The sequence below is a fragment of the Ostrinia furnacalis genome, unplaced genomic scaffold (genome assembly GCF_004193835.3).
Source record: "Ostrinia furnacalis isolate ACB-3 unplaced genomic scaffold, ASM419383v2 OfSCF1743, whole genome shotgun sequence".
Taxonomy (NCBI): Eukaryota; Metazoa; Arthropoda; class Insecta; order Lepidoptera; family Crambidae; genus Ostrinia; species Ostrinia furnacalis.
This window is the reverse complement of record NW_021131982.1, coordinates 814,654-836,662: the sequence shown is the minus strand read 5'-3', so window position 1 is coordinate 836,662 and position 22,009 is coordinate 814,654. Positions and strand designations below refer to the sequence as shown.

Here is a 22,009-nt window from a genome sequence, read left to right as displayed (position 1 = left end):
ACAAATTATTTGTACAAAAATCAGATTAATTTCTTTACATTACATTTTTTACTTTGAAATATTTTTGGGATATTTAATTTTAAGTGCCTTACATTCTTCATTTAGTTTGTGATTACTTAATATTATTTCAAAGGAACCGCCAGCGGCTCGGTGATTTTCTGTTAATATTTTGTGCCAAACAACGGGCGTGACACGTCACACTTAATCGCCCACTGTTTGACAGACGCTAAATATTATGTTGCGTAAATATTAATATAATTGGATTCATGATACTTCTAATAAATATGAATGAGTATTGTCATTGGCTTTAATTTAGCTGCTACAAGAAATAAATATTGAGCAATCAATTAATTAACGGTACACTATTCACAACTTTCTTTAGAATAACGTGATTATTATTGCATAAATAACTTCAATGGGGATGTTGCCTGGGTCAAAAAGCAAGAGTTTTAATTAGTCCGTCAGTTAACTTATCAAAAAATACTCTACACGTATTTTTCACTTTTTCAAACTAATGAAAATTTAAAGAGATAAAGCGCCCCAAAGTTCATAAGAAGAGGCCCGTGACGTCAACGCTTGCTTAAAAATGCCGCACGTTGTGACGTCGTGCGCAACTTCAACGCACCATAACTATGTAATTATTTGTTAGATTGACAAATAAAAATATATGTGTCCAATATTTTTTGATATTAAACATTACGGACTAAAAAAATTTTTTTAGGCAACTAGCCTATTACGTAAGGCAATCTTAAAACTAACATATTTACATTTAGTATCAAAATCTGAACACGCTCAATAAAGTGTTATACAAAATAATACGATATACATTTGTACTTAGTTCCATTTACAGAATTTACTTAGATATTTTACCATCCTTATACAAACTTATCTAGCAGTTACATCTAAGTGGCAAAGTGGGATATGTCTTAAAATTAACTTTTTAACAAGATATGAGTTATAGTTACAAAAGCATACGATATGTGGATTAATTTACGCATATATTAAACTCCCGAATAAGTTAAAGCTGACGTTTATAATACAGACACTAACTTTAAGCCCCACGTGAACTGAATAAAAAGAAGCAAAGCCATTCGGCGTGAAAGGTGTATCGATGAATGACGCATGTGGCAAGTTTAGACGCGATTACGCCCAAATTATAATCAAACTGCAAACAAATTTGTCGAAACCGCACGCTTTGATAGCGGGCCTTTGTGCGTCCGCGCACACCTGGCGCCGCGCGCTCACACCCCTCGGCCGAACCCACCAGTTGGCCGATTAACCCTTAAATGCATGATTTTTTATTTAGTTATGAAAAAAATATTTCAATTAGATTTTTAGTCACAGATAGGGGGAAAAATAATAAAAAAAATCTTAGTACGAAAAAAATGTATATTTTTGAAAAATAACAGTATGTAGCCAAATGTCTACACCATGCGTTTTTATGCCATAAAATTGTTCTATGGAGGCAGCTCTTGCTGCTTTAAATGATGGTGCAGTCTCAGAAGATGATGAAAATTTAAATGATGATAACATCGATTATTACCCAAACGTACGAGATTTATTGCATGATCGGGATGAGGAGTCCATAGATCATAATCTACCCTTGGAACATAACGAAGACCCTGGAACATAACCCTCCCATAGTCTATGAAGAGGAGCATATATTAGATCAGATCTTCGTTATGTTCCAGGGTCTTCCAAGGGTAGATTATGATCTATGGACTCCTCATCCAGATCATGCAATAAATCCCGTACGTTTGGGTAATAATCGATGTTATCATCATCTAAATTTTCATCAACTTCTGAGACTGCACCATCATTTAAAACAGCAAGAGCTGCGTCAATTTCCTTTTCAGATAGCGAGCCAAACATGCTGAAAAGAAAAGCCAAATAAGCAAACCATAGAACAATTTTATGGCATAAACGCATGGTGTAGACATTTGGCAACATACACAAAAACCAAGTCGAAGGCACATTCGGGATAGATTACCAAAAAAATAAGTTATAATTATGAATTGTTACATTATTTCTAACACGTATGTATTTTTTTCCAATCGTTTTAGCAATTAATTCTTACTGAATCCGAAATTCAAATACCACAAATTTTAATACTACCAATTTTTTCTCTTTCGCAATCGCTACGTCAAATATCAGTTAATTTTTTTTCAAATCTACCTTCATTTGCGGTTTTTTTATTTGTATTCGGATGTTTTCTATGATATTAGCGTACGTTCAGAAACGCTTATAAAATGTGTTACTTTTTATAATTAAAAAAGTATTTCGTAGACATATGGCAACACTATGCATTTAAGGGTTAAAGCGATCTTTCTACATTGGAAGACGATTCGCGGTTAAAATTACGGTCTTAAAGTACTATGGCGTTTAGGGGCTAACCTATCAAAGAGTCAGTCTTTTAATCGGAGGTTGCTGTCACTAGGAGAGGTTGTGAGGCACTAGGAGGACCCAGGATCACGAGATGATGCAGTTCTTGTCGTTTTGCGCGTTCTTTCTCTGCCGCTCGCGGCGCGCGCACGCGACCGCGTCGTTGGGGACGTACGATATTCGGACTCCACCGTATGCTCTTCTCGTCGGTAGGGTATATGATTCTGCTGAAGACGACGACGAGGAGCACGTGCTGCAGTAGCTGCTGGCGTCGTCGTCTCGGACCTTCTCTCTTCTCACCGGCTCGTCCGGCTCGAAGGCCTCGTTGTCGTCTCCGCAAAATCTCACAGTTCTTCCGCCTCTGGCTTTCCTCGGAGATTTTCCATCTACTAAAGTCAACTCCGGCATCGATGACGAGTGGCCGGGAGTCACCACCGCCTGGGCTTCAACAGGATGAGGAGGTTTCCAGTCTTCTGGCGATTCCTCCTCTCTGTGTTCCTCCGAAGTCGGAGTCGGTTGTATTTGGTGTTCTGTCATAGATTGTTCTAGTCGCAAGTCTGCTAGCGCTCGATCTAGACTTAGGCAAGCGTGGGGCGGAGGCGGTGGGTGTGGTGGGGGTGATTCCGGCGCTAACGAGCAGCTGGGTTCAGAATCGGCGTCTATGTGTGGCGAGGGTTGTCTTTCAGGGGTTCGGGGCGGCGATTTGGGCGACGGGACTCGCCTCGGTCGAGGGACACGCGAGGGTCTCGGTCCCGGGCCGGAGGAGTCCGACGGCGTCGGCGGTTCTCCCTTCGAGCAAGCAATGGAGCAGAATATGGCTCCTTTGCGTGGGAGGAAGGGGCGGCCGAGGAGGCTGGCGCGGCAGGTGTGACAGGCGAAGCAGCGCTCGGTGGCGTGCCAGTGCTGGCCCTCGTGCGACATCTGGCCCTGGTCCACGCCCACGGGCTCGCCGCAGGCGTCGCAGTACTCGGCGAAGCAGGCGTCGAAGCAGGGCAGGCAGAAGGGCCGCGCCTCGCGCATGATGTAGCGCTGGCCGCCCAGCTGCCGCGCGCACTCGGCGCACGCGAAGTGCTTCATGTGCCACGCGCGGCCCTCCGCCTCCGTGCACTCGTCTGCTAGTATTATCTGTGGACAAGGATAGTCTGTTAGTCGAAGTAGCTAGGTTTTAGAAGGTTCAGCTGTCGGAACATTCAACAGGAAAGTTTGTAGCTGAATGCTTAGTCAAGCGTCATTCCGTTGAACATACTGTGATTACCTACATTGGAAGGGTAAATAATTGTGGTATACGCAAGTGTCTGAAAGAAAAACATACAAAAAAGAGAAATGAAGAGTTTTAATAACAACCATTTCTATTTATTGTGATAATAACGCAACCCAATTCAATGATTTCTCTGAGCTCGTGTGTTAACCTCGTGACGTGCAACACAATGCATGTCCATTACCTCACCTGAAATCATGACAAAGTAGCGTTAAACCTGCATGAATACAATTATAATTTCTCGTAACAAAATTACGAAAATGGGACGGTTTGTTAACCTGTGCCGAGTCAGTGGCCTTAGCAAAACGTTATTAAATCACGAAATCGGAACTATCTCTTCGACGCGGCGGCGGACGCGCCATCAATCATCAGCTCACTCCAATTAACCACCCTGACCGACTCTAATTAATTAGCTGGATAAACAAGCTTAATTAGACATTATTATTCATCGCTGTTATCATTTCCATAGCCCGCATGAGACGGCCAGTCCAGTTGATGTTCAATTATTCCAGTTTATTTTTGCAAACATACTAAAGTTTTATCCAGTGTCCATGACGGTGTTTGTCTGTCTCTATTTTTTTCTGCAACTTAATTTTTTAATTTTCATGCAATCCTATGTATTGTCAATTATGAAAAATCTAAAACGTTAAAATAACGGTATCGTTGTGGCCAATGAGATGCTGTCATAGTGACATTGACAATACGTCAATGTCACGCTAGCATCAAACGTCAGAATAGAGGGACGCGCGGAGACGACTCCGCGCGCTTTTGTGCTAAGTAATGAATTGTATCTAAAATAAGGCAATATAATGTGAAATAGATCGACCGGCCTCTAATAGTATATTTTCAGAACTTCGCAAAGTTAGACCTTAAAGCTTTTCTAAGCTATGTTCAATAGAACAATATTTTTAGTGCTTTTGTATCTTGAAGATTAGTATGTTTTTTTGTTGATAATTTGACAAACATTTATGTTCGTATACCTAGTTGTTGCAATTCACGAAGGCGAGTGAGCTCTACATGTGTGATGGATCGCTACTGTTCGTTTTTCGAAAGTTTTCGAAAGTTTTGATAGACATCGTTATGTGCATGTACACGTACACACACAAGTAAATCTCACTCGCCTTCGTGAGTTGCAAGACCACCGTGAGTTGTATACTACCAAGTCTGCGCATCTACATGAGTAGTCTGTTCTCCCCGGGCTGTGGCATTGGCGAAGCTTACATAGGTTGGGTGCTGTCGACCCCAGGAAAGTTGTCCAAGAGACAATGCCTGACGCGCTCCCACGGGCCCGCTAATGGCCGGCGTTATTAATATTTCAAAACGGTATTCTGTGTCAAGCAATGCAAGTGATGGACTGAACTTATTGTACTTGATTAATTTTACGTTTCCCAAAATGTGGAAAAATCTTTATTGGGGCGTTTTTTGGGATATTTTCTTAATTATTTCTGAGCTTGGTAGTGGGTGTGAAATACCTAGTACTAAATGATACCGACTGAAGAGTCACATCTTCATTATTATGATGATTATAGCGATATTTTAGGTATAACGATATGATTGTACGAGTTTTTTTGTGGTAGGATTTGTAAGTGGAGTAATAATAATAATAANAAGTCTTCTTCTTTTCGTCTTTTTGCTGGACTCGTCGAACTCCTTGAGTGGTCGTCCAGGTGTAGAATCTTTCGACGTGGAAGACTGAACTTTATGAACAGAAACATGTAACACTATGGCTCCGGGAATCCACTCAGTTTTGTTTTTCATGAAGCGTTCCCTGTTTTGCCGTATTTCGTCCATTGAAATGAAATTGAAATGCGACTGATGCTATTCTTCAACTCTCTCAGCGAATTTTCGTGATCCCAATACATCACATTTTGAGAATATAAATTAAAAATCATGCTATTCTGGTCACTTTTCCAATGTTTTAATCATTAATCAAAAAACTTGATTTTTTATTAATCTGAAAAAATAAAATTGTTGTGCAAAAGTGTGCAAACTGAAACTGGTATATATGAATACTAGAGGGTTACAGCTACAATATATATAAATTCCAGACTGGGGTCAAGTGGGGGCATACAACTTCTAGTCTTCCAAACATAAAATTTTGAGAAAAATATAAAGGTCAACATTTCGCCATAGTTTTTAAAACTATGTGCATTATTATGCACCTTATTGTACAGAAAATAAAAAGTACTTACCCTTATCTTCAAAATCCATCACACAAATATTTGGTCACCATAGTAAAAAATAATGTCAGGTGTTGTCGAAAGTCGAGCAAAATTAGGAATTAAAAATTACACTATCCTCATATCCTCACTTATCATGTTAATTACTCACGACTAGGTAATTAACAAAGTAAAAAATTGTGGAATCCTTAATGTCTGGGATGTTGTTTATCGTTTTTTATAAACGATAATCGGAAATTCAACAATGACTTTTGTCCAGCTAGCTTGTTCTACACGAATCACAGTGCGTCGTTGCTTAGGTTAGTGTCCGAAGACAGTTTTTATATTTACGATTTTAATTGTTTTTTTATTTAGTTAATTAGTACTTTAATTACAATTATCAGGTTTATTAAGTACGTATTCACGGACATTATAATTTATTATGTCAATAAATCATGCGTGTAATATTTAACGCGGTTATGCAATTGAATAAGTAATATCATAAGTAATTCATTTATGTGAAGGTCGAGCTAAATTATACCGAATTTTATTAAAATAAACGATTTTCCTCGTGTGTAGATTTCGCATTTTTTCCTAAATTACGAAATATTAGTTGTAGATGATATGGATATCGAACCCGTAGCCCGGACGCTTCAGACTTCCTAAAAGCTGGGGTCACGGGGCTCTCACTGCGCCATGAGAGCGGCGCTATCACGCTCATTATCCCTCTTGCGCAATACTATTGTGTCTGAACGAATGTTTGTCAAGACACCGGCTCTCAACATTTCTGTGCCCTCTAACCTACCTTAGGCTAAGTTTCCAACAAGGCAGAGCGAAGCAGAGAAGTCGGATTTCATTATTTCCACTTCTCTTCTCCGCTCCGCTCATCAGCTCCTCTTCACGCCGCCGCGCTGCCACGGCTGTCAAGTTCTATAGAAAAATTGACGGCCCGATACTTCTCCGCTTTGCTCCGCTTCGAAACCGTTCCGGCCGCGGCAGCGTAAAAAAGGCCTACCAACTATTCTTACTGTTCCACAGGAACGTGTCGTAAAAAGCGTCTACGGGAGAAATATTATGCGAACATCAGGCCTCCCAAACCCGTCTGGCCAATATGGGAAGATTAAGCTGGACAATAACCTGATGATATTGACTTCTACCCCTGCCGAAGCTTTTCGCCTCTACCCGTCTCTATTATACATATCGATGCCGATGAGATCACGGAAGCCCATTGGCACGAAGCTCGCATTCGAATCTCGGATTAATCGTTTTTAATGATTCTCATTAGCAGTACTCAGTACATACATATTGATATTTCTTGTACCATTTTACAGCTATACCAATTACAATATGAATAATGATACAAAATGGGAATGTTTTAAATTGTACCAATAAATTATTAGTTTAATTAATCCGTATTAATGATATTTAAATTGGTTGAAAAGGCAAGAGCGTGTTAAACGCTTTGATGTAGAGTCTATTCTGTTTTGACGATATTGGCTTACTTTTATTTGCAAATTCATTCACCATAATTGTAGTGGAATATGATGTTTTTAGGAGAAACATATTCCTTGGAGTCTTGCTAGAGGTTACTTATTGCTTAGAATGGTGATCTATAAGAACCCCCCTGCCATGTTGAGAATCACTGTCTGAAACTCTCATTTGTGCTTTTCCTTTAGCAAATAGTTTTCCACGTTCCTGTGACATTTGACTTTAATGGCGTTTTTATTATTTATTTAATTGCTCTCATTCATTTTACATTTGTAATGGTTTACGTTATCAGTGCTTGTGACATCGTTTGTTATACACAATCCAAGTAAGATGATTTGTGTAAAGTTGGTTTTAATGTGTTCCTGGCAAAGTGTTTTTCTTATATTTAACCTCATGGCTATGTATCCAGGTTTAATTATAAATATGTACTGTCTTTCTTAGCATTTAAAACTTACTAGTATGTACCTACCTAAGTGAAGCTAATGCCTAACACACATGTTATGGTTCTCATCACTCGAACTTTGTTTCTTTTTAGGTCTGAATTTAAATAACCTAGCTATTTAACTTTTTTATTGATTGGCTAACCTTAACTAACCTACTATTTGTACAGTTGGGCACAATGTGTAATTAAATTGAAATGATAAAGTTCATTATGTACTCCTTTAAGGTAGGTATTTGCGGTTTACTCATTACGTTCATGTTTCAAAACATAATAGCGTAATTTACCGGCGCCTCGGATTGACGTCAATAAGTATTGAGAATGCTTCCTCGAAGTTTTCACTTAAATGCGTAGTTTTTTAATTAAGTTGTTTTATGATACGGCTTTATGTCACACGGCTATACCTAAATTAAACTGTACTTTAAGTTAATACTTCGTTGTAGGTACCTATTCTATTTATATTTAATTCTTATAACGGTTTAATCACATTTTAATAACAACTTGGTTTTGCCCACGGCACCCGCGAGAATATCGGATCTTTCAAAACCCAGGAACTATCCTCATGAACCACTCGATCTATTAGTGAAAACCGCATGAAAATCCGTTCAGTAATTGGTTAAGTTTATCGCAAACAGACGAGATGGAGGATTTATTAGGAGTTATTATTCGTTTCAGCCGAAAGACGTCCACTGCTGGACAAAGGCCTCCCCCAAGGATTTCCACAAAGACCGGTCCTGCGCCGCTTGCATCCAGGTACTTCCCGCGACCTTCACCAGATCGTCGGTCCACCTAGTGGGAGGCCTGCCCACGCTACGTCTTCCAGCTCGTGGTCGCCACTCAAGAACTTTCCTGCCCCAGCGGCCATCAGCTCTTCGAGCTATGTGCCCCGCCCACTGCCACTTGATTTTAGCGATACTGCGGGCTATGTCAGTCACTCTGGTTCTCCTACGGATCTCCTCATTTCTGATTCGATCACGCAGGGAAACTCCGAGCATAGCACGCTCCATCGCTCTTTGGGTGACCTTGAGCCTTCTTATGAGGCCCATAGTAAGCGACCACGTCTCAGAGCCATACACCATCACTGGCAACACACACTGGTCAAATACTTTTGACTTTTGACGGCACAAGGAGTTATTATTATTATTTACGTTAAAACTTAACTAGGCACGAGTGGTCAGCAATAGGGATGTGGCTGATACAACATCCTCCGTCCACGCGAGCTAAGGACGATTGCGCAACGCCACGTGATCGCGGAATGCGCGTGAATCATGCGCGAGAGTCTGTGCTATGCCGTAACTATAAGGGCCGTGGCGTAATCTGTGCCAGTAGGCTACTTGGAACCAGGTGCAAAGGTATAGGAGAACTAATGTAGGCTAATAATTTGTTTATTACTGAGTCAAGAGTCTAATCGGTAGAGCCGTATCGATAAATTCAATTTATTTGTTTATTATTAAGATATTTTATTCAGGGCATTTAGACACGTCATAATATACATAGGTACTACGGTACGACATATTAACAACATCTTTTAATGCAAGAAATTGAAAGTAACTTTTGTTGAAGGTATTTTTTATTTTGTTACGATTTTTAAGAACAAGAAATCTAACTCTTCAATACCAATTTCATTGCAGTCACCTTAAGAAATATTTAGTAATTAGATTATGTAGAATATTACCTTACGATAGTTTAGTAGTATAAGTAGTAGTATAGGCGCTACGCTACTTTACATCACTACAAGCCGGGCCTTCCCTACCTTCTTACTTCATAACTCAACCCCAACGTTGCCGGGATGTATTTCACCTTTCACCGGACAGTTGCAGCGCACTGCAGGCACGCTGCATTTCCCGGGGCAGTCCGCATTGCCGCTAAAACCTTGACATTTGCCCAATGAAAGGCCTCTGTCATATGCTAATGAGCTTTTAAACATAGGGTAATATTTTTCACCAGGGTTAGTGCAATTGAGTCAGCATGTTTGTTAAGTGAAATAAAGAAAATAATACTAGAGCGCATTACGATAATCATGATTCATAAATAACAAACTTTGTTGACGTCATATCTTAAGTATAAACAAACAATAGCCACTCCAAAATATACCACAATTAAATGATAAATATTTATTACGTTTTCGTCATTACATAAAACAAATGTTTAGTTAGATGAAACACATTTCGTTTGCTTATTTCTCAATCACGGAAGAGATCGGATCAACCAGCTAGTCTATACCGTCTAGACCAGTGTTACTCAAAGTCTACTGGATTCAAGGGGTAGGTATACAAAGAGAAAATTATATTGGAGATCTTTGGGATGAAATGGGGAACCACCATCAAACCTAAGGGGTCCTAAAGCTGAAAAACGAATTAACTATTCGGATCTTTCGTTCCCACCACGACAAAGTAGAGTTAGACCGCCAATAACCACTCCAGTGAAGGCTAAGTTTGTGTACCTAGGGTTTCTGATTTCTCGACTTATTTTTTTTCTCGAGTTTCGAGAATTCTCGAGGCCAAAGTCTCGAGGCCAAAGTCTCGAGTTTTCTCGGGTCTCGAGTCTTTTAATGAAAACTGTTGAAATCGGTTGAAATTTAATAAAAACAGGTTTTTTTTAAATCTAATATACCTATACTCTTATGCACAACAATCAATATTATAATTTAGTACCACTTATTTTGGTAAAAAAAGGACAAAAAATAAAATCTTCTTTCATAATAAATTTTTACTAATAATCATATCAAAAGTCATAAAGTCACTTGTTTTCTAAAGAACACAAGTCCAAACAGCAAAATTACGATAAATAGTTTTTTTTATGAACAAAAAAAAACTTTTTAGTAAATTTTTCTCACGGATATAAACTTTACGAGGAGGCACGAGTACCTAACCTAACGTCTGTTAGGTAAGGTAACTGTCTAGTTAACAATTTTTTCAGTCTTTAAATCAGTCAGAGTTAAACATACATAATAAATATAATATCATACTCGTTGGTGAACATTATTACTTAGTTTCGATTGAGATCATTACTTGCAAATCAAATCAGNTAGTTATGCACTTATTAATACACTTTCTATTTCTTTTCTTAATTTCCCAAGAAGCAGTGATGAGTAATGAAAAAATCGGCTTATTTTAACAGTATAATTTCATAAAATAAAAGGAGTCAAATCCAGCTGATTACTGTATGAGACCAATAAATCCTGCTGACCTAAGGTTTTTATTGAAGACGTCAGCTTAGCATGGATTTCAATAATTTTAATGGTGCCTAAGTTTTTTGCGGAGCTGCTTCTTCTCAGCACTGGCTCATTTATTGTCCCGAAGCAGTGGTAGAATCGATCGAATCAGAAATGAGGAGATCCGTAGGAGAACCAGAGTGACTGACATAGCCCGCAGAATCGTTAAAATCAAGTGGCAGTGGGCGGGGCACATAGCTCGAAGGGCTGATGGCCGCTGGGGCAGGAAAGTTCTTGAGTGGCGACCACGAGCCGGAAGACGTAGCGTGGGCAGGCCTCCCACTAGGTGGACCGACGATCTGGTGAAGGTCGCGGGAGGTGCCTGGATGCGGCGCGGACCGGTCTTTGTGGAAATCCTTGGGGGAGGCCTTTGTCCAGCAGTCTTGGGGGAGGACGTCTTTCGGCTGAAACGAAATCGCGCGTACCACGATTGAAACATGCTTTGTGGATTTAAACACGATTAACGTCTGTAATAAANACTTTTCCTTGTCTTGGCCCCGACTTCCGTAGCCGGGGCCCCCGGCCCCCCTCCGTTGGGGGGTTACGGGTTGCCCGACAGGCCCGCCGAGTTGACGCAACCTGCCGCGCCGGTGAGGAGTCAGCCGCCCGCGTGACAGAACACGCGGACGTTGCCCGGGATGCACCACGGGGAGGTCCCTCACCATCGCACCCCTGAGTTGCACCACCTTATATTAACCGTAACAATGACAATAACCGATGCTTTTTGTATGGAGTTTGACAGATTTTTGACGTTTGTCAAAGTTAAAATAAGATGGTGCAACTCAGCCTTAATTGCCTAGCCAGAAGAGCATGGTAATTAAAGAGCCAGCAAAAATTGAAAAAATATTTTAATTTTTGCGTAAGCATCCGAAAAAGTATATTTGTGTTCGGTTGCTTCGAACCAAAGGCGCAAATCCTAAAAGCTTAAATATTATGTAATCATTAGCAAAGTGACTGGAATCATAGTACGTAGGTAGTATACAATTAATTTATTATTAAGACCTATGCGTCACATATTCAAATTACCTTTGCAGTTTGCGTTAATTAGCTTTACAAATATTACCCTTTTTTAGTTATGATGACGTACCCATTAACGCATACCTAATCATAACAAATTAGCAATGATTAGATAAGATAATTATGCACTTATTAATACACTTTCTATTTATTTTCTTAATTTCCCAAGAAGCAGTGATGAGTAATGAAAAAATCGTCGTATTTTTACAAGCTTTTTATTACTTTCACATGTCTGGTGTCTGTCGTCAAATCTTGCAACTTAAAATTGACCCACTTCCCGGTTTCCTATTGAGCTGAAATTTTGCATACATGTGTAAGTCCGATGACAATGCAATATTATGGTACCATTGAGCTGGTCTGATGATGGAGTCGGGAGGTGGCCATAGGANTCCGGTAAATTTTTTCTCGTCTCGAATGAAGCCAAATTTCTCGAGTTTTCTCGAGTTCGAGAAAGCTCGAGCAGAAACCCTATGTGTACCACATGTTGCAACCAATTGAAGTCCACAGCTGGACCAAGGCCTCCCCCAAGGATTTCCAGAATGACCGGACCTGTGCCGCCCGCATCTAGGTATCTCCTGCGACCCTCACCAGATCGTCGGTCCACCTAGTGAGGGGCCTGCGCACATTACGTCTTCCGGCCCGTGGTCGCCATTCGAGAACTTTTCTGCCTCAGCGGCCGTCAGCTCTGCGAGCTATGTGCCCCGCCCTCTGCCACTGCCAGCAACTGGCCTCTATGAGACCCAAAAGTTTGAGGAACCTTGGTCTAGCCAGACTAGACTTCTGTTATGTCTCTAGCTCTACCTAGTGCAAGTGGGGTGGCAACGAGATGCATCGATTGCATTGTCTCGCTATCAGACTTGCTCGGGATAATCGTGCGATATCTCGAGAAGAACTTTGATTGCTATTTGTCGCGTCATGTTATATTCTTATCGTCTCCATGATTCAGGGGTTAGAGTTAGTCTTCCGTTAGGAGGTTCTGGATTAGATTCCTTGGCACAAAAAGTATAAAATCACTGTGAATTGGTTCCCAATTTTCCCTTGTCCAAGCAATTGGATTTATTTATTTTATCTATATATAGGTACTACATTTAAATAACGGTGTAATCAGCAATTTTATTTGTATCACACTGTTTGATTAGTGGCCAGTCAGGTGTCGTTGTAACGTTTCTTAAGTTCTTATTTTTATTATTATTTTGCGAAAAACCTACAGCGCATAAAAAAGTCGGCGACTCTTTTTAATAAATAATAAATAAATAATAAATAAATATCCTTAGACATTTTACACTGCGCTTCTAGTCCCAAACTAAGCAAAGCTTGTACTATGGGTACTAGACAACGGATATAAACATACTTAAATACTTTTTTTTTGTAAATACATACTTATTATACATAGAAAACACCCAGTCCAATACAAACAAATATGTTCATGCACACAAATGTTTGTACTGTACGGGAATCGAACCCGCTACCTCCGGAATAGTAGTCCGTTTCGAACCACTACACCAAACGGCCGACGTCGTTTTCGTCGCGGAATATTTTTCATCGAGTTTCCCAGTCGATGCTACATCGTAATTTACGCGATAGTATCGATGCAACAACGTTGCTCGCTAATTCCATATCTAATAAACTAAATAAGCGCAATTCTCACGAGTAATTGGACGGGTCGCGTGTCTGCTGGATACTAAATCTGTTGTTAAAGATAAAACATGTTTTTACATTACTTAAATTATGGATGTCGTATCGAGGACGCTCATACAGGGTGTGTAGAAAAAATGAACAGGTATTGACAATAGATAAAACTGAAACTGATGCAATAGAGACAGGTTACGAAGGCAAATTAAGCTCTTGTTGTCTTTTTATAATTGATATAATTCTAATTTTTGACTCGATATTTTTGACTAAAAGGATAGTCATTTGAAGATCAAATGAAAAATTATTGAAAAAAGTTATAAGTAGGTGCATAATTTTTACCTACTTACGGGTAAGCACACACGAGTAACTTTCGGATAAGTAGAGTTAATTAAATAATTCAGAAATGTTTTAGTGGATTTAGCATTTGACATTGTACATTCCAGACTCATGCGAGCCTTCCTATTATTATGCTAATGAGCAATTTCCCCGCCCTTCGTCATCGAAGGCGGGCGGCCGATTGCCGATCAGGCATGCCACAGTGCCTGAAACTGTAGTGACCATGAAATTAGTCGAGATATCTTACGCACTTTAAAATATTTAGTACAATTGAGTACGTATTTGTGGAATACATTTCTTTACTTCTTTTATGTTGTATGAATAACCTATTTGATGTTTGAGTTACAGAGTTGAAATTTTAAAAAACCAGGCATCTATAAAACTTAAGTAATCTGTGGGTCTAGACAAAGTGCAAATTATAATCGCAAACCAGTCGCAAAGTGGTCGAAAAGCCCCTTTTTTGTATGGAGTTTTGACGGATTCGATTTGCGTTTTGTCTAGGGGGCCTGGCGCAGCGCATAAAAAGTTTTTACACTGCACCGCGTTGCGTCGTTATCAATTCTAGAAAGGATATATTTTAGTAGTGTAATTTTTTGTTTTTGTTTTTTAAGGTATTGGAAATAAGAATAAGTAGGTACTTATTAACATTCAAAAGGCTACGCAATTCTTGGTTCTACGAGTATCTCTATCCCAACAAAACCAAAAATCATAGACTCTACAATTACAGCGCAGATGTTATTAACTGTGTGGGCCATGAAAAAGCTCTAGTGGATATCGTGTGCCCAAAACTTTACCTAGCCAGTCCAATGCCTTACAGCCTAGACTGCCGCAGAGACCTAAGTCACGCGGCCCTAAAAAGCTCACACAACGAAATAAGGCATAGAGGTCCCGCTCCTAATTACCCGACTGCGCCAGAAGGAGGTTATGTTTCTTACTTATATTAACCGGCAGACAGTGGTGACTGAGTTTGTTGCGGCGCTTCTTCTCAGCACTTGCCAAATGTTGGTTTCGAAGCGCTGGTAGGGCAAAAAGATTATGAGACATGTAGAGGCTCCTTAAGAGCAAAATGACGATTTGTGAACCGTCGTCGTCGTGACGGTTAAGAAAAAGTCAGGGCTTCGTCGGACTGGTTTATTGTCTTAAAACCAATATATAAAACTTTACAATTTCATGAGAAAATTACCGTCCATTGTTCGTCGTCTGTCAAAAGTCAAGTCCAGAAAAACGTCGTCCCANACCTTAGCGAACCTTACAATATAATAAACGAAATCAACGAAATGCAAATTACACATCATTCAACTTAATCGATGACTTTCTCTAGAAAGGAAACAAATCTGGACACCGCTTGCTAGTGCTAGCGCCATCTAGCGGTGAGCGATACAGGCGAACACCACGGTGCCGGAGTAGTATTATGAATGTGGTTGAACCGTCGTCGTCGTGACGGTTAAGAAAAAGTCAGGGCTTCGTCGGACTGGTTTATTGTCTTAAAACCAATATATAAAACTTTACCATTTCATGAGAAAATTACCGTCGATTGTTCGTCCTCTGTCAAAATGTCAAGTCAAGAAAAAACGTCGTCCCGTTTATCGTCAGCCAGTCCTAGTCTATGTCTTTGACCATGCAGGCTGGACGCCGCGACATCCCCACCTCCAGTATCAGCAAGCTGATACTCAAGATTGGGAGCCGACGTCCAGTCTGCACAGCTTAGTCGCTGGTCGAGTGTAAAGTCCATGTCCTGTCTGTACGTCTGCTACGCGTACCTGGCGATCCTTGCCAGGGTGCACCCTGACCACCCTGCCACGCGGCCATTGGGCCCTTGGTAGTTGGTCGTCAGCGACAATGACAATGTCGCCTACTGCCAAGGGTCGGCTGTCAGCCTTAAACCATTTGTCCCGACGTGTCAAGGTAGGCAGGTACTCCCTGACCCAGCGCTTCCAAGTCAAGTCTGCCAGTCTCTGCGACTCCCGCCAGGAACGCCGTAACATGTCTCCGTCAGTAAATTGTCCAAAGGGTCGGTCGATGAAGTTAGTGTCTGTAAATAAAAAGTCATTAGGAGTAAGAGCAGGTGAGTCATCGCAGCCTAAAGGAATGTATGTTAGCGGCCGGCTATTAACGAAGTACTCCGCTTCCGCCAACAAGGTCAACAACGTCTGCTCACTGGGGACCCTCTCTTTTAAGGTAGTGCGAAGCGCGGTCTTGATGCTTCGCACCAACCTCTCCCAGCAGCCCCCCATGTGAGGAGCATTTGGCGGGATAAACTTCCATTCCATGTTTCTAACTGAACCAAAACGTAGCAGCTCCCCTCGGTCCATCGACATCACAGCCTGCTTGAGCTCTTTGTCAGCCCCTCGAAATGTTGTGGCGTTGTCACTATACATGACCGCCGGACAGCCGCGTCTTGCAATAAAGCGCCGGAGACTGAGAATAGCGGAGCTGGTCGTCAGGTCACTGACCAGGTCAACATACACTGCCCGGACGGTCATGCAAGTGTACAGGACTCCCCACCGTTTCTCGTGTCTGCGGCCTATCTTAATCAGCATAGGACCAAAATAATCAATGCCCGTATGAGTAAACGGTCGGCCAACTCTGTTCACTCTACAATCGGGCAGCTGTCCCATAAGCGGGGCAACAGACTTTGCCCTGTTTATTCGGCATATAAGGCAGTCATAAAACGTCTTCTTCACCGCGTTTCGTCCATTGACGATCCAGAACTGCTTCCTGATTTCCTGGAGTATCCTTTCTCTTCCTGAATGGGCAGAGTCTTCGTGATATCGTTGAAGAAGCAGCTTGGTAAAATAGTCCGAAGGATGCAGAATCACTGGATGTCTGGCATCATAATGAACGTTTGCCGCATCAATCCTTCCCCCAACCCTGAGCAGGTCATGCGAATCAAGAAAGGGATTAAGCTGGCGCAAAGAGCTGGAACTGTCAACATGTCCGTGTCTCTTCAGATGATTTATGTCTACGGCGAAAGATCTCCTTTGACTCTCTTTCACACACCACTCTTCTGCAGTTGTCACTTCTAAGGCAGAAAGTTCAGTGCGAGTCCAGTCAGGCTTTTTAGTCTTGAAGTTGTCTATCGCTCTAAAAAACCAAGCAGTGCTGCGTACAAAACGCCAATACTTGGAGAACCTTTTGACGTCCGGTAATTCTATGACAGGATTAGCAGCGGTAAATAAAACAGCTTTTACCTCTTTGTCATCGGCATCAATGAAGTCCGTATCAAAGTCTCTGCCGACATCGTCAGGCCACTGTTCGTCAGGCATTGTCAAGAAGGTCGGGCCTTGAATCCATTTTTCACTGTGGACCGTGGTCGAATCTCTTGTGGCGCTGTCAGCTGCATTAAGATGCGAAGGGACCCACCTCCACTGAGTCACTTCGGTCAGGTCGGTGACTTCGCTGACTCGGTGTGCGACAAAAGGCTTGAACCTTCCCGAATCTGAGTTGAGCCAGCTCAAAACAGTCTTGGAGTCCGACCACAGCGTTAGCTTAGAAAGGGGAACCATCTCACATTGTCGTAGGTGTTGAGACATTCGCGCCCCCATGACAGCAGCTTGTAGCTCCAGTCGTGGAATACTCATTACTTTCAGGGGGGCAACCCTAGCTCTCGCCATCAAAAAAGCGACATGCCAGGTGCCATCCTTCTTACGCGAGCGGAGGTAAGCGACACTAGCGAAGGCTCTGGAACTAGCATCACAGAATATGTGCAATTCAGCCAGGTTGTCAAAATCTTCTGTCAATATCCACCTGGGAATCGTAATATTGGCAGCCGAGTTGAGTTCCGATAACCATGTCTGCCACGCTGCGTAGTGACTTACCTCAACTTCGTCGTCCCATCCTATCTTGCTGCGCCAAATATCCTGAAACAGTATACGCGCTTGGATAATCACGTGCAGTAGAAAGCCTAAAGGGTCAAACACAGACATGACCACCTTCAAAACATCCCTCTTAGTAGGCCACCACTTGAACCGTCGTCGTCGTGACGGTTAAGAAAAAGTCAGGGCTTCGTCGGACTGGTTTATTGTCTTAAAACCAATATATAAAACTTTACAATTTCATGAGAAAATTACCGTCCATTGTTCGTCGTCTGTCAAAAGTCAAGTCCAGAAAAACGTCGTCCCATTTATCGTCAGCCAGTCCTAGTCTATGTCTTTGACCATGCAGGCTGGACGCCGCGACAATTTGTAAGAACTATTTATTAGTCTAAACAAATAAAGAAATTTTGACTTTTTTTTTACTTTTTTACTACTTTAGCCTAGAATTAAGAAAGTACCTACTTGTGTATTTGTTAGAAAAATAATGATGCTTAGCTCAAATAGTAAGCGTTCCTATAGAGCTCGTCTACTTAAATACTACGTCTACTTGTATTCACTGTAATTCACCACAACTCTATAGCTATAGCGCGACGATAAAACGCAGAGCTTTGAAACGCCCTAGGAACTTGGAAAATCTTTATTTCTTTGATTTACATGAGACAAAGCAGACTTGCTAGTCCTTACTAAGTTGTGTAATTCAGCTCATTTATTAAAAGGCATTCAGCCTTAATAATATTTGAAACGCGTGAAGGACATTAATTATTTTTACGAGATTAGAATTGGGGTTTATTTAATTTCTAAGGTGACTTATTTAGACATGTTTCATGGTTAATTACTTCTTGCATGTTGTTTCTACTTAGCTTTTATGATTTATGAACTAAAGATAATTTCATGAAAGTACACTTTGCGTATTCGTAATTTCGTATACAGCGTTGATTTATGTCCCGTTTCCTGATTTTACGGTTAGGTAATAGGTAAAGGTTTATAGAGATTTAGATGTAATTTGTTGTTTTATTTAGTTACAGATTGACTTGTTATTTTATCAGTAGAATGATTTTAAACCACCGACGCTAATAAATAAGGTGGCGGTCATTATTCTTAATTAATCTCGATTTAAATTGCAAAAACTTTTAACTGCTTATGACAATGTTCCTCAAATTCCAGTGTCCGTGTGTAGCATTTTTTCGGCCGCGTCCGCGACTCGCATGTCGATGTGTAGCCGTCGATAAGTCTTTACGGCCGTGTGTCACGCGACCTGATATCTTATTTGTCTGCTGCTGATCTATTTATAATAGCTGTTTAGGCTCTCTGACAGGGTTAGAAAGTAGTTTTTTAATTCATTTGAAGTTGTAATTAAATTTACATACTGCTAATCAATTTAGCAAGCTGTTCCGCTGTGTGGTTCCTTTTTTTCGTCCATAGTTATCTACTGAGAAACAACAAGTGGAAATCTTTAACATTCGGTTAAGACTGAAGGAAGTTTTGCTCATATCATCAAATTAATAAACAATACACTTAAAAGTACGCATATTAGTTCTTTTTAAGCATTTATTACATGTAGGTATAGTATAATGTAGAGACGACTGTAAATGGAGAGAGAGCTCTGGAATCTCACTATATCCGCCCCTAAGGTTATTTTACCAGAATCATAAAATAAATAAACATCAGTTAGTATTTATGTACTTTTATAACGAGGCACATGTTATCCGGGAAATTTGAATAATATCATGCAAAAAGGGTGCCGTCAATTTGCGGAATTCCTTCCCGCAACCGTTGGATTCCTACCCCTCGAATTGCGTACTTCAGTTCTTAATCTTTCCGCCGACTGTCCAAATTGGCGGACAATCACGAACCGACCAAAAGCGTTTATTGTTTGGTCAGTAAGGCTTGATTTGCTGCGACCACTTTTTGGCATTTCGTTGTTGCTGTACAAAAACCCCCATAACCGTTTTCTCGGTCTATTTAGGCCTTCGAGACCCCGCACACATTTTACTTCTTTACTGAACTGTGCATTTTTAAGTATTTTTTCCATCGAGGAAAAATGTCTTATATTTTTGTCGCTAGTTTCAATAAGTACCTACTAAAATTCTCATAAACATGTGCAATGCAATTTACCTAATCTTAATTTTGATTAGGTAAATTGCATTGCACAATCTAACAACAGCCTAACCATTTTATGTAAGCTTCATTCACTTCACGTGTAGCAGTAGAAGGCAAGACATACTCGTACCTACTCTCTAATCTGTGGTAGAGACCCCTTTTACTTTAACCAGAAGCAGGCAGCTTGTATTGGACTACATTTTCCAAAGTTGATTGCAACCTCAATCAGTTCAAATAAAAATATCTTTTCCAAAGTGTGCGGCTCTTATCGGAGTTAACCCCGCCGCTTGATTTATGCCGGACAGCGGGGTCGCCGGCCGGAGTAACGAGCCCCGGGGGTTGAAGGGTTCAGTTTTTGGGTTAGCCAGTAACCTGCATTGCTCTTTCCTTTTAGTTTTTAGCATCTTTGAAATTAAGCTTCGCGTGCCCAGACATAATATTAAATAGCATTTAACAATAATATCATCTTCGTATCGTACTGTTTATCTGGTTCATTTTTACGATTGTGATCCAGAATTTGTTAATTCCTAAAACCATAAATGAGGTCTTAATTGAAAGGAAAAGAGACTGGCAATTGTAGATGTCAGATCTTGATATCATCTTTCTGTATGGAATAGGCACAGTCAGCCTGTATCTAATATTTCTCCTGCTGGCGGTGGGATGTTCGATGTAATTTCCGAGGGTAGCTCTCCTGGCGATGTGCTTCCATTTCCGACGGTTAGAGGCGTCACGTCGCGAGTAGTGAGTACACTGGACATGGTGGACTCAGTGGCCGTTTTCTCCTAATATTGATTGATAAACGCTTGATAATTGCATGCGCCATGTGCTTTTCAACTGTACAAAGTAGCGTGAAGTACTCTTTAACCCCTTCACGCTCTTCGCTGGCGCGAAGCCACCCCTGCCGATGCTATCTCTTTCCGCCCGGATATTAGCGCGCGTGCGCAAGTGTTCGCGATCGCCGGCGCAGCTTGATTTACGTGCTTGATCCTAAATTATAGTTTTTTGGCACAATAAGCGGTAAAATGCAACGGATAAAGGTGTCTGATAAAGAATTTGATACAGCTTTCGATTGGCGGCAGCTGGCAAATGATATACAACTTTGTAAAGCTCCGAGAAACCATTGATATTACGAGGATTTTTTGCAAAAAATCGTGATATTGTAACGGAAGTCTTTCTATAGCTGCGTAACTTTTCCACTTACCTTGCGTATCGAGTTTCGATTAGCCTTCCCGATAGTCAGTTTCAGGGAATCAAAAGTGCTGCTAAAAGTACCTACTTGATATCGACAGGAGATTTGGTGTAACGCGTAAGTACCTACATGTGTACATCTGCATCAGTAGTAGAGTCATCAGTGTGTCCTTACCACGTCACAAGCGGAGAAGCTTCAGCGGCCGTCCTTTCAGAAGTACATCAGGTCCACGAGCAGCTCCTGGCACGCGGCGCACACGAAGCAGCCGGGGTGTCAGCGCGCCGCTGGCCGACATAGACTACTCATATTATAGGCATGGGTAGAGTCATAAATGTCCTTACCTCATCACAAGCGGAGCAGCGCGGCTTCAGCGTCTCGGCGTGGTGGCGGCCGCAGTACAGGCGGCCGTCCTTCCAGAAGTACACCAGGTCGACCAGCAGCTCCTGGCACGCGGCGCACACGAAGCAGTCGGGGTGCCAGCGCGGGCTGACATAGACTACTCATAGTATAGGCACAGGTAGAGTCGTAAATGTCCTTACCTCATCACAAGCGGAGCAGCGCGGCTTCAGCGTCTCGGCGTGGTGGCGGCCGCAGTACAGGCGGCCGTCCTTCCAGAAGTACACCAGGTCGACCAGCAGCTCCTGGCACGCGGCACACACGAAGCAGCCGGGGTGCCATCGCGCTGCAGCACCCGCGCGTGCCGCCGACACGCACATGTCGCCCGCCGACATCGACTCCTCACACTGGGGACGAAAGGGTTAACTTAGTTTCTCGTTGGTAACAATATGGAAGACTATTTGAGTGATTAATAGTTTTATTAATAGCTGCATGAAACAAAGTAAAAAGGGCCTGAAGTTTTCCAAAAATGCAGCCAATTTTGGATAACTTAACCATTCATCAAAATAATTTCATCAGAAGAAAAAGTTGTAAAGCTGGTAACTAATGAGAGTAGGTCGTCATATTGCCCTTTTTCAGTGACT

At 41.4% G+C, this 22,009-nt stretch overlaps 2 protein-coding genes across 3 annotated transcripts; both read right to left on the bottom strand.

Moving 5' to 3' along the window:
* Positions 1-886: 886 nt before the first annotated feature.
* On the bottom strand, positions 887-21,793 carry LOC114353555 (protein prickle-like). 2 transcript variants are annotated; one of them, XM_028305604.1, is made up of 3 exons: positions 21,569-21,793; positions 2,315-3,507; positions 887-1,275 (listed from the first exon to the last, which is right to left on the bottom strand). In XM_028305604.1, exons 1-2 carry the CDS (start codon positions 21,758-21,760, stop codon positions 2,470-2,472), a joined length of 1,230 nt encoding a protein of 409 aa, XP_028161405.1. In that variant the 5' UTR covers positions 21,761-21,793; the 3' UTR covers positions 887-1,275; positions 2,315-2,469. The 2 variants fall into 2 exon arrangements, with proteins under 2 accessions (XP_028161405.1, XP_028161406.1); XM_028305605.1 differs by having other exon boundaries at positions 887-1,279; positions 2,319-3,507.
* On the bottom strand, positions 15,474-17,877 carry LOC114353554 (uncharacterized). Its single transcript, XM_028305603.1, has 2 exons — positions 15,735-17,877; positions 15,474-15,653 (listed from the first exon to the last, which is right to left on the bottom strand). The coding sequence occupies exons 1-2, from the start codon at positions 17,849-17,851 to the stop codon at positions 15,596-15,598; spliced, it is 2,175 nt and encodes a 724-aa protein (XP_028161404.1). The 5' UTR covers positions 17,852-17,877; the 3' UTR covers positions 15,474-15,595.
* Positions 21,794-22,009: the final 216 nt, after the last annotated feature.

Coding starts and splice junctions, on each gene's coding strand:
- LOC114353554 (XM_028305603.1), bottom strand. CDS start 17,851: ATGTCTGTGTTTGACCCTTTAGGCTTTCTACTGCACGTGATTATCCAA. Junction 15,654..15,734: donor GACCAACTACCAAGGGCCCA/ATGGCCGCGTGG, acceptor GACAGGACATGG/ACTTTACACTCGACCAGCGA.
- LOC114353555 (XM_028305604.1), bottom strand. CDS start 21,760: ATGTCGGCGGGCGACATGTGCGTGTCGGCGGCACGCGCGGGTGCTGCA. Junction 3,508..21,568: donor GCTGCTCCGCTTGTGATGAG/GTAAGGACATTT, acceptor CCTTGTCCACAG/ATAATACTAGCAGACGAGTG.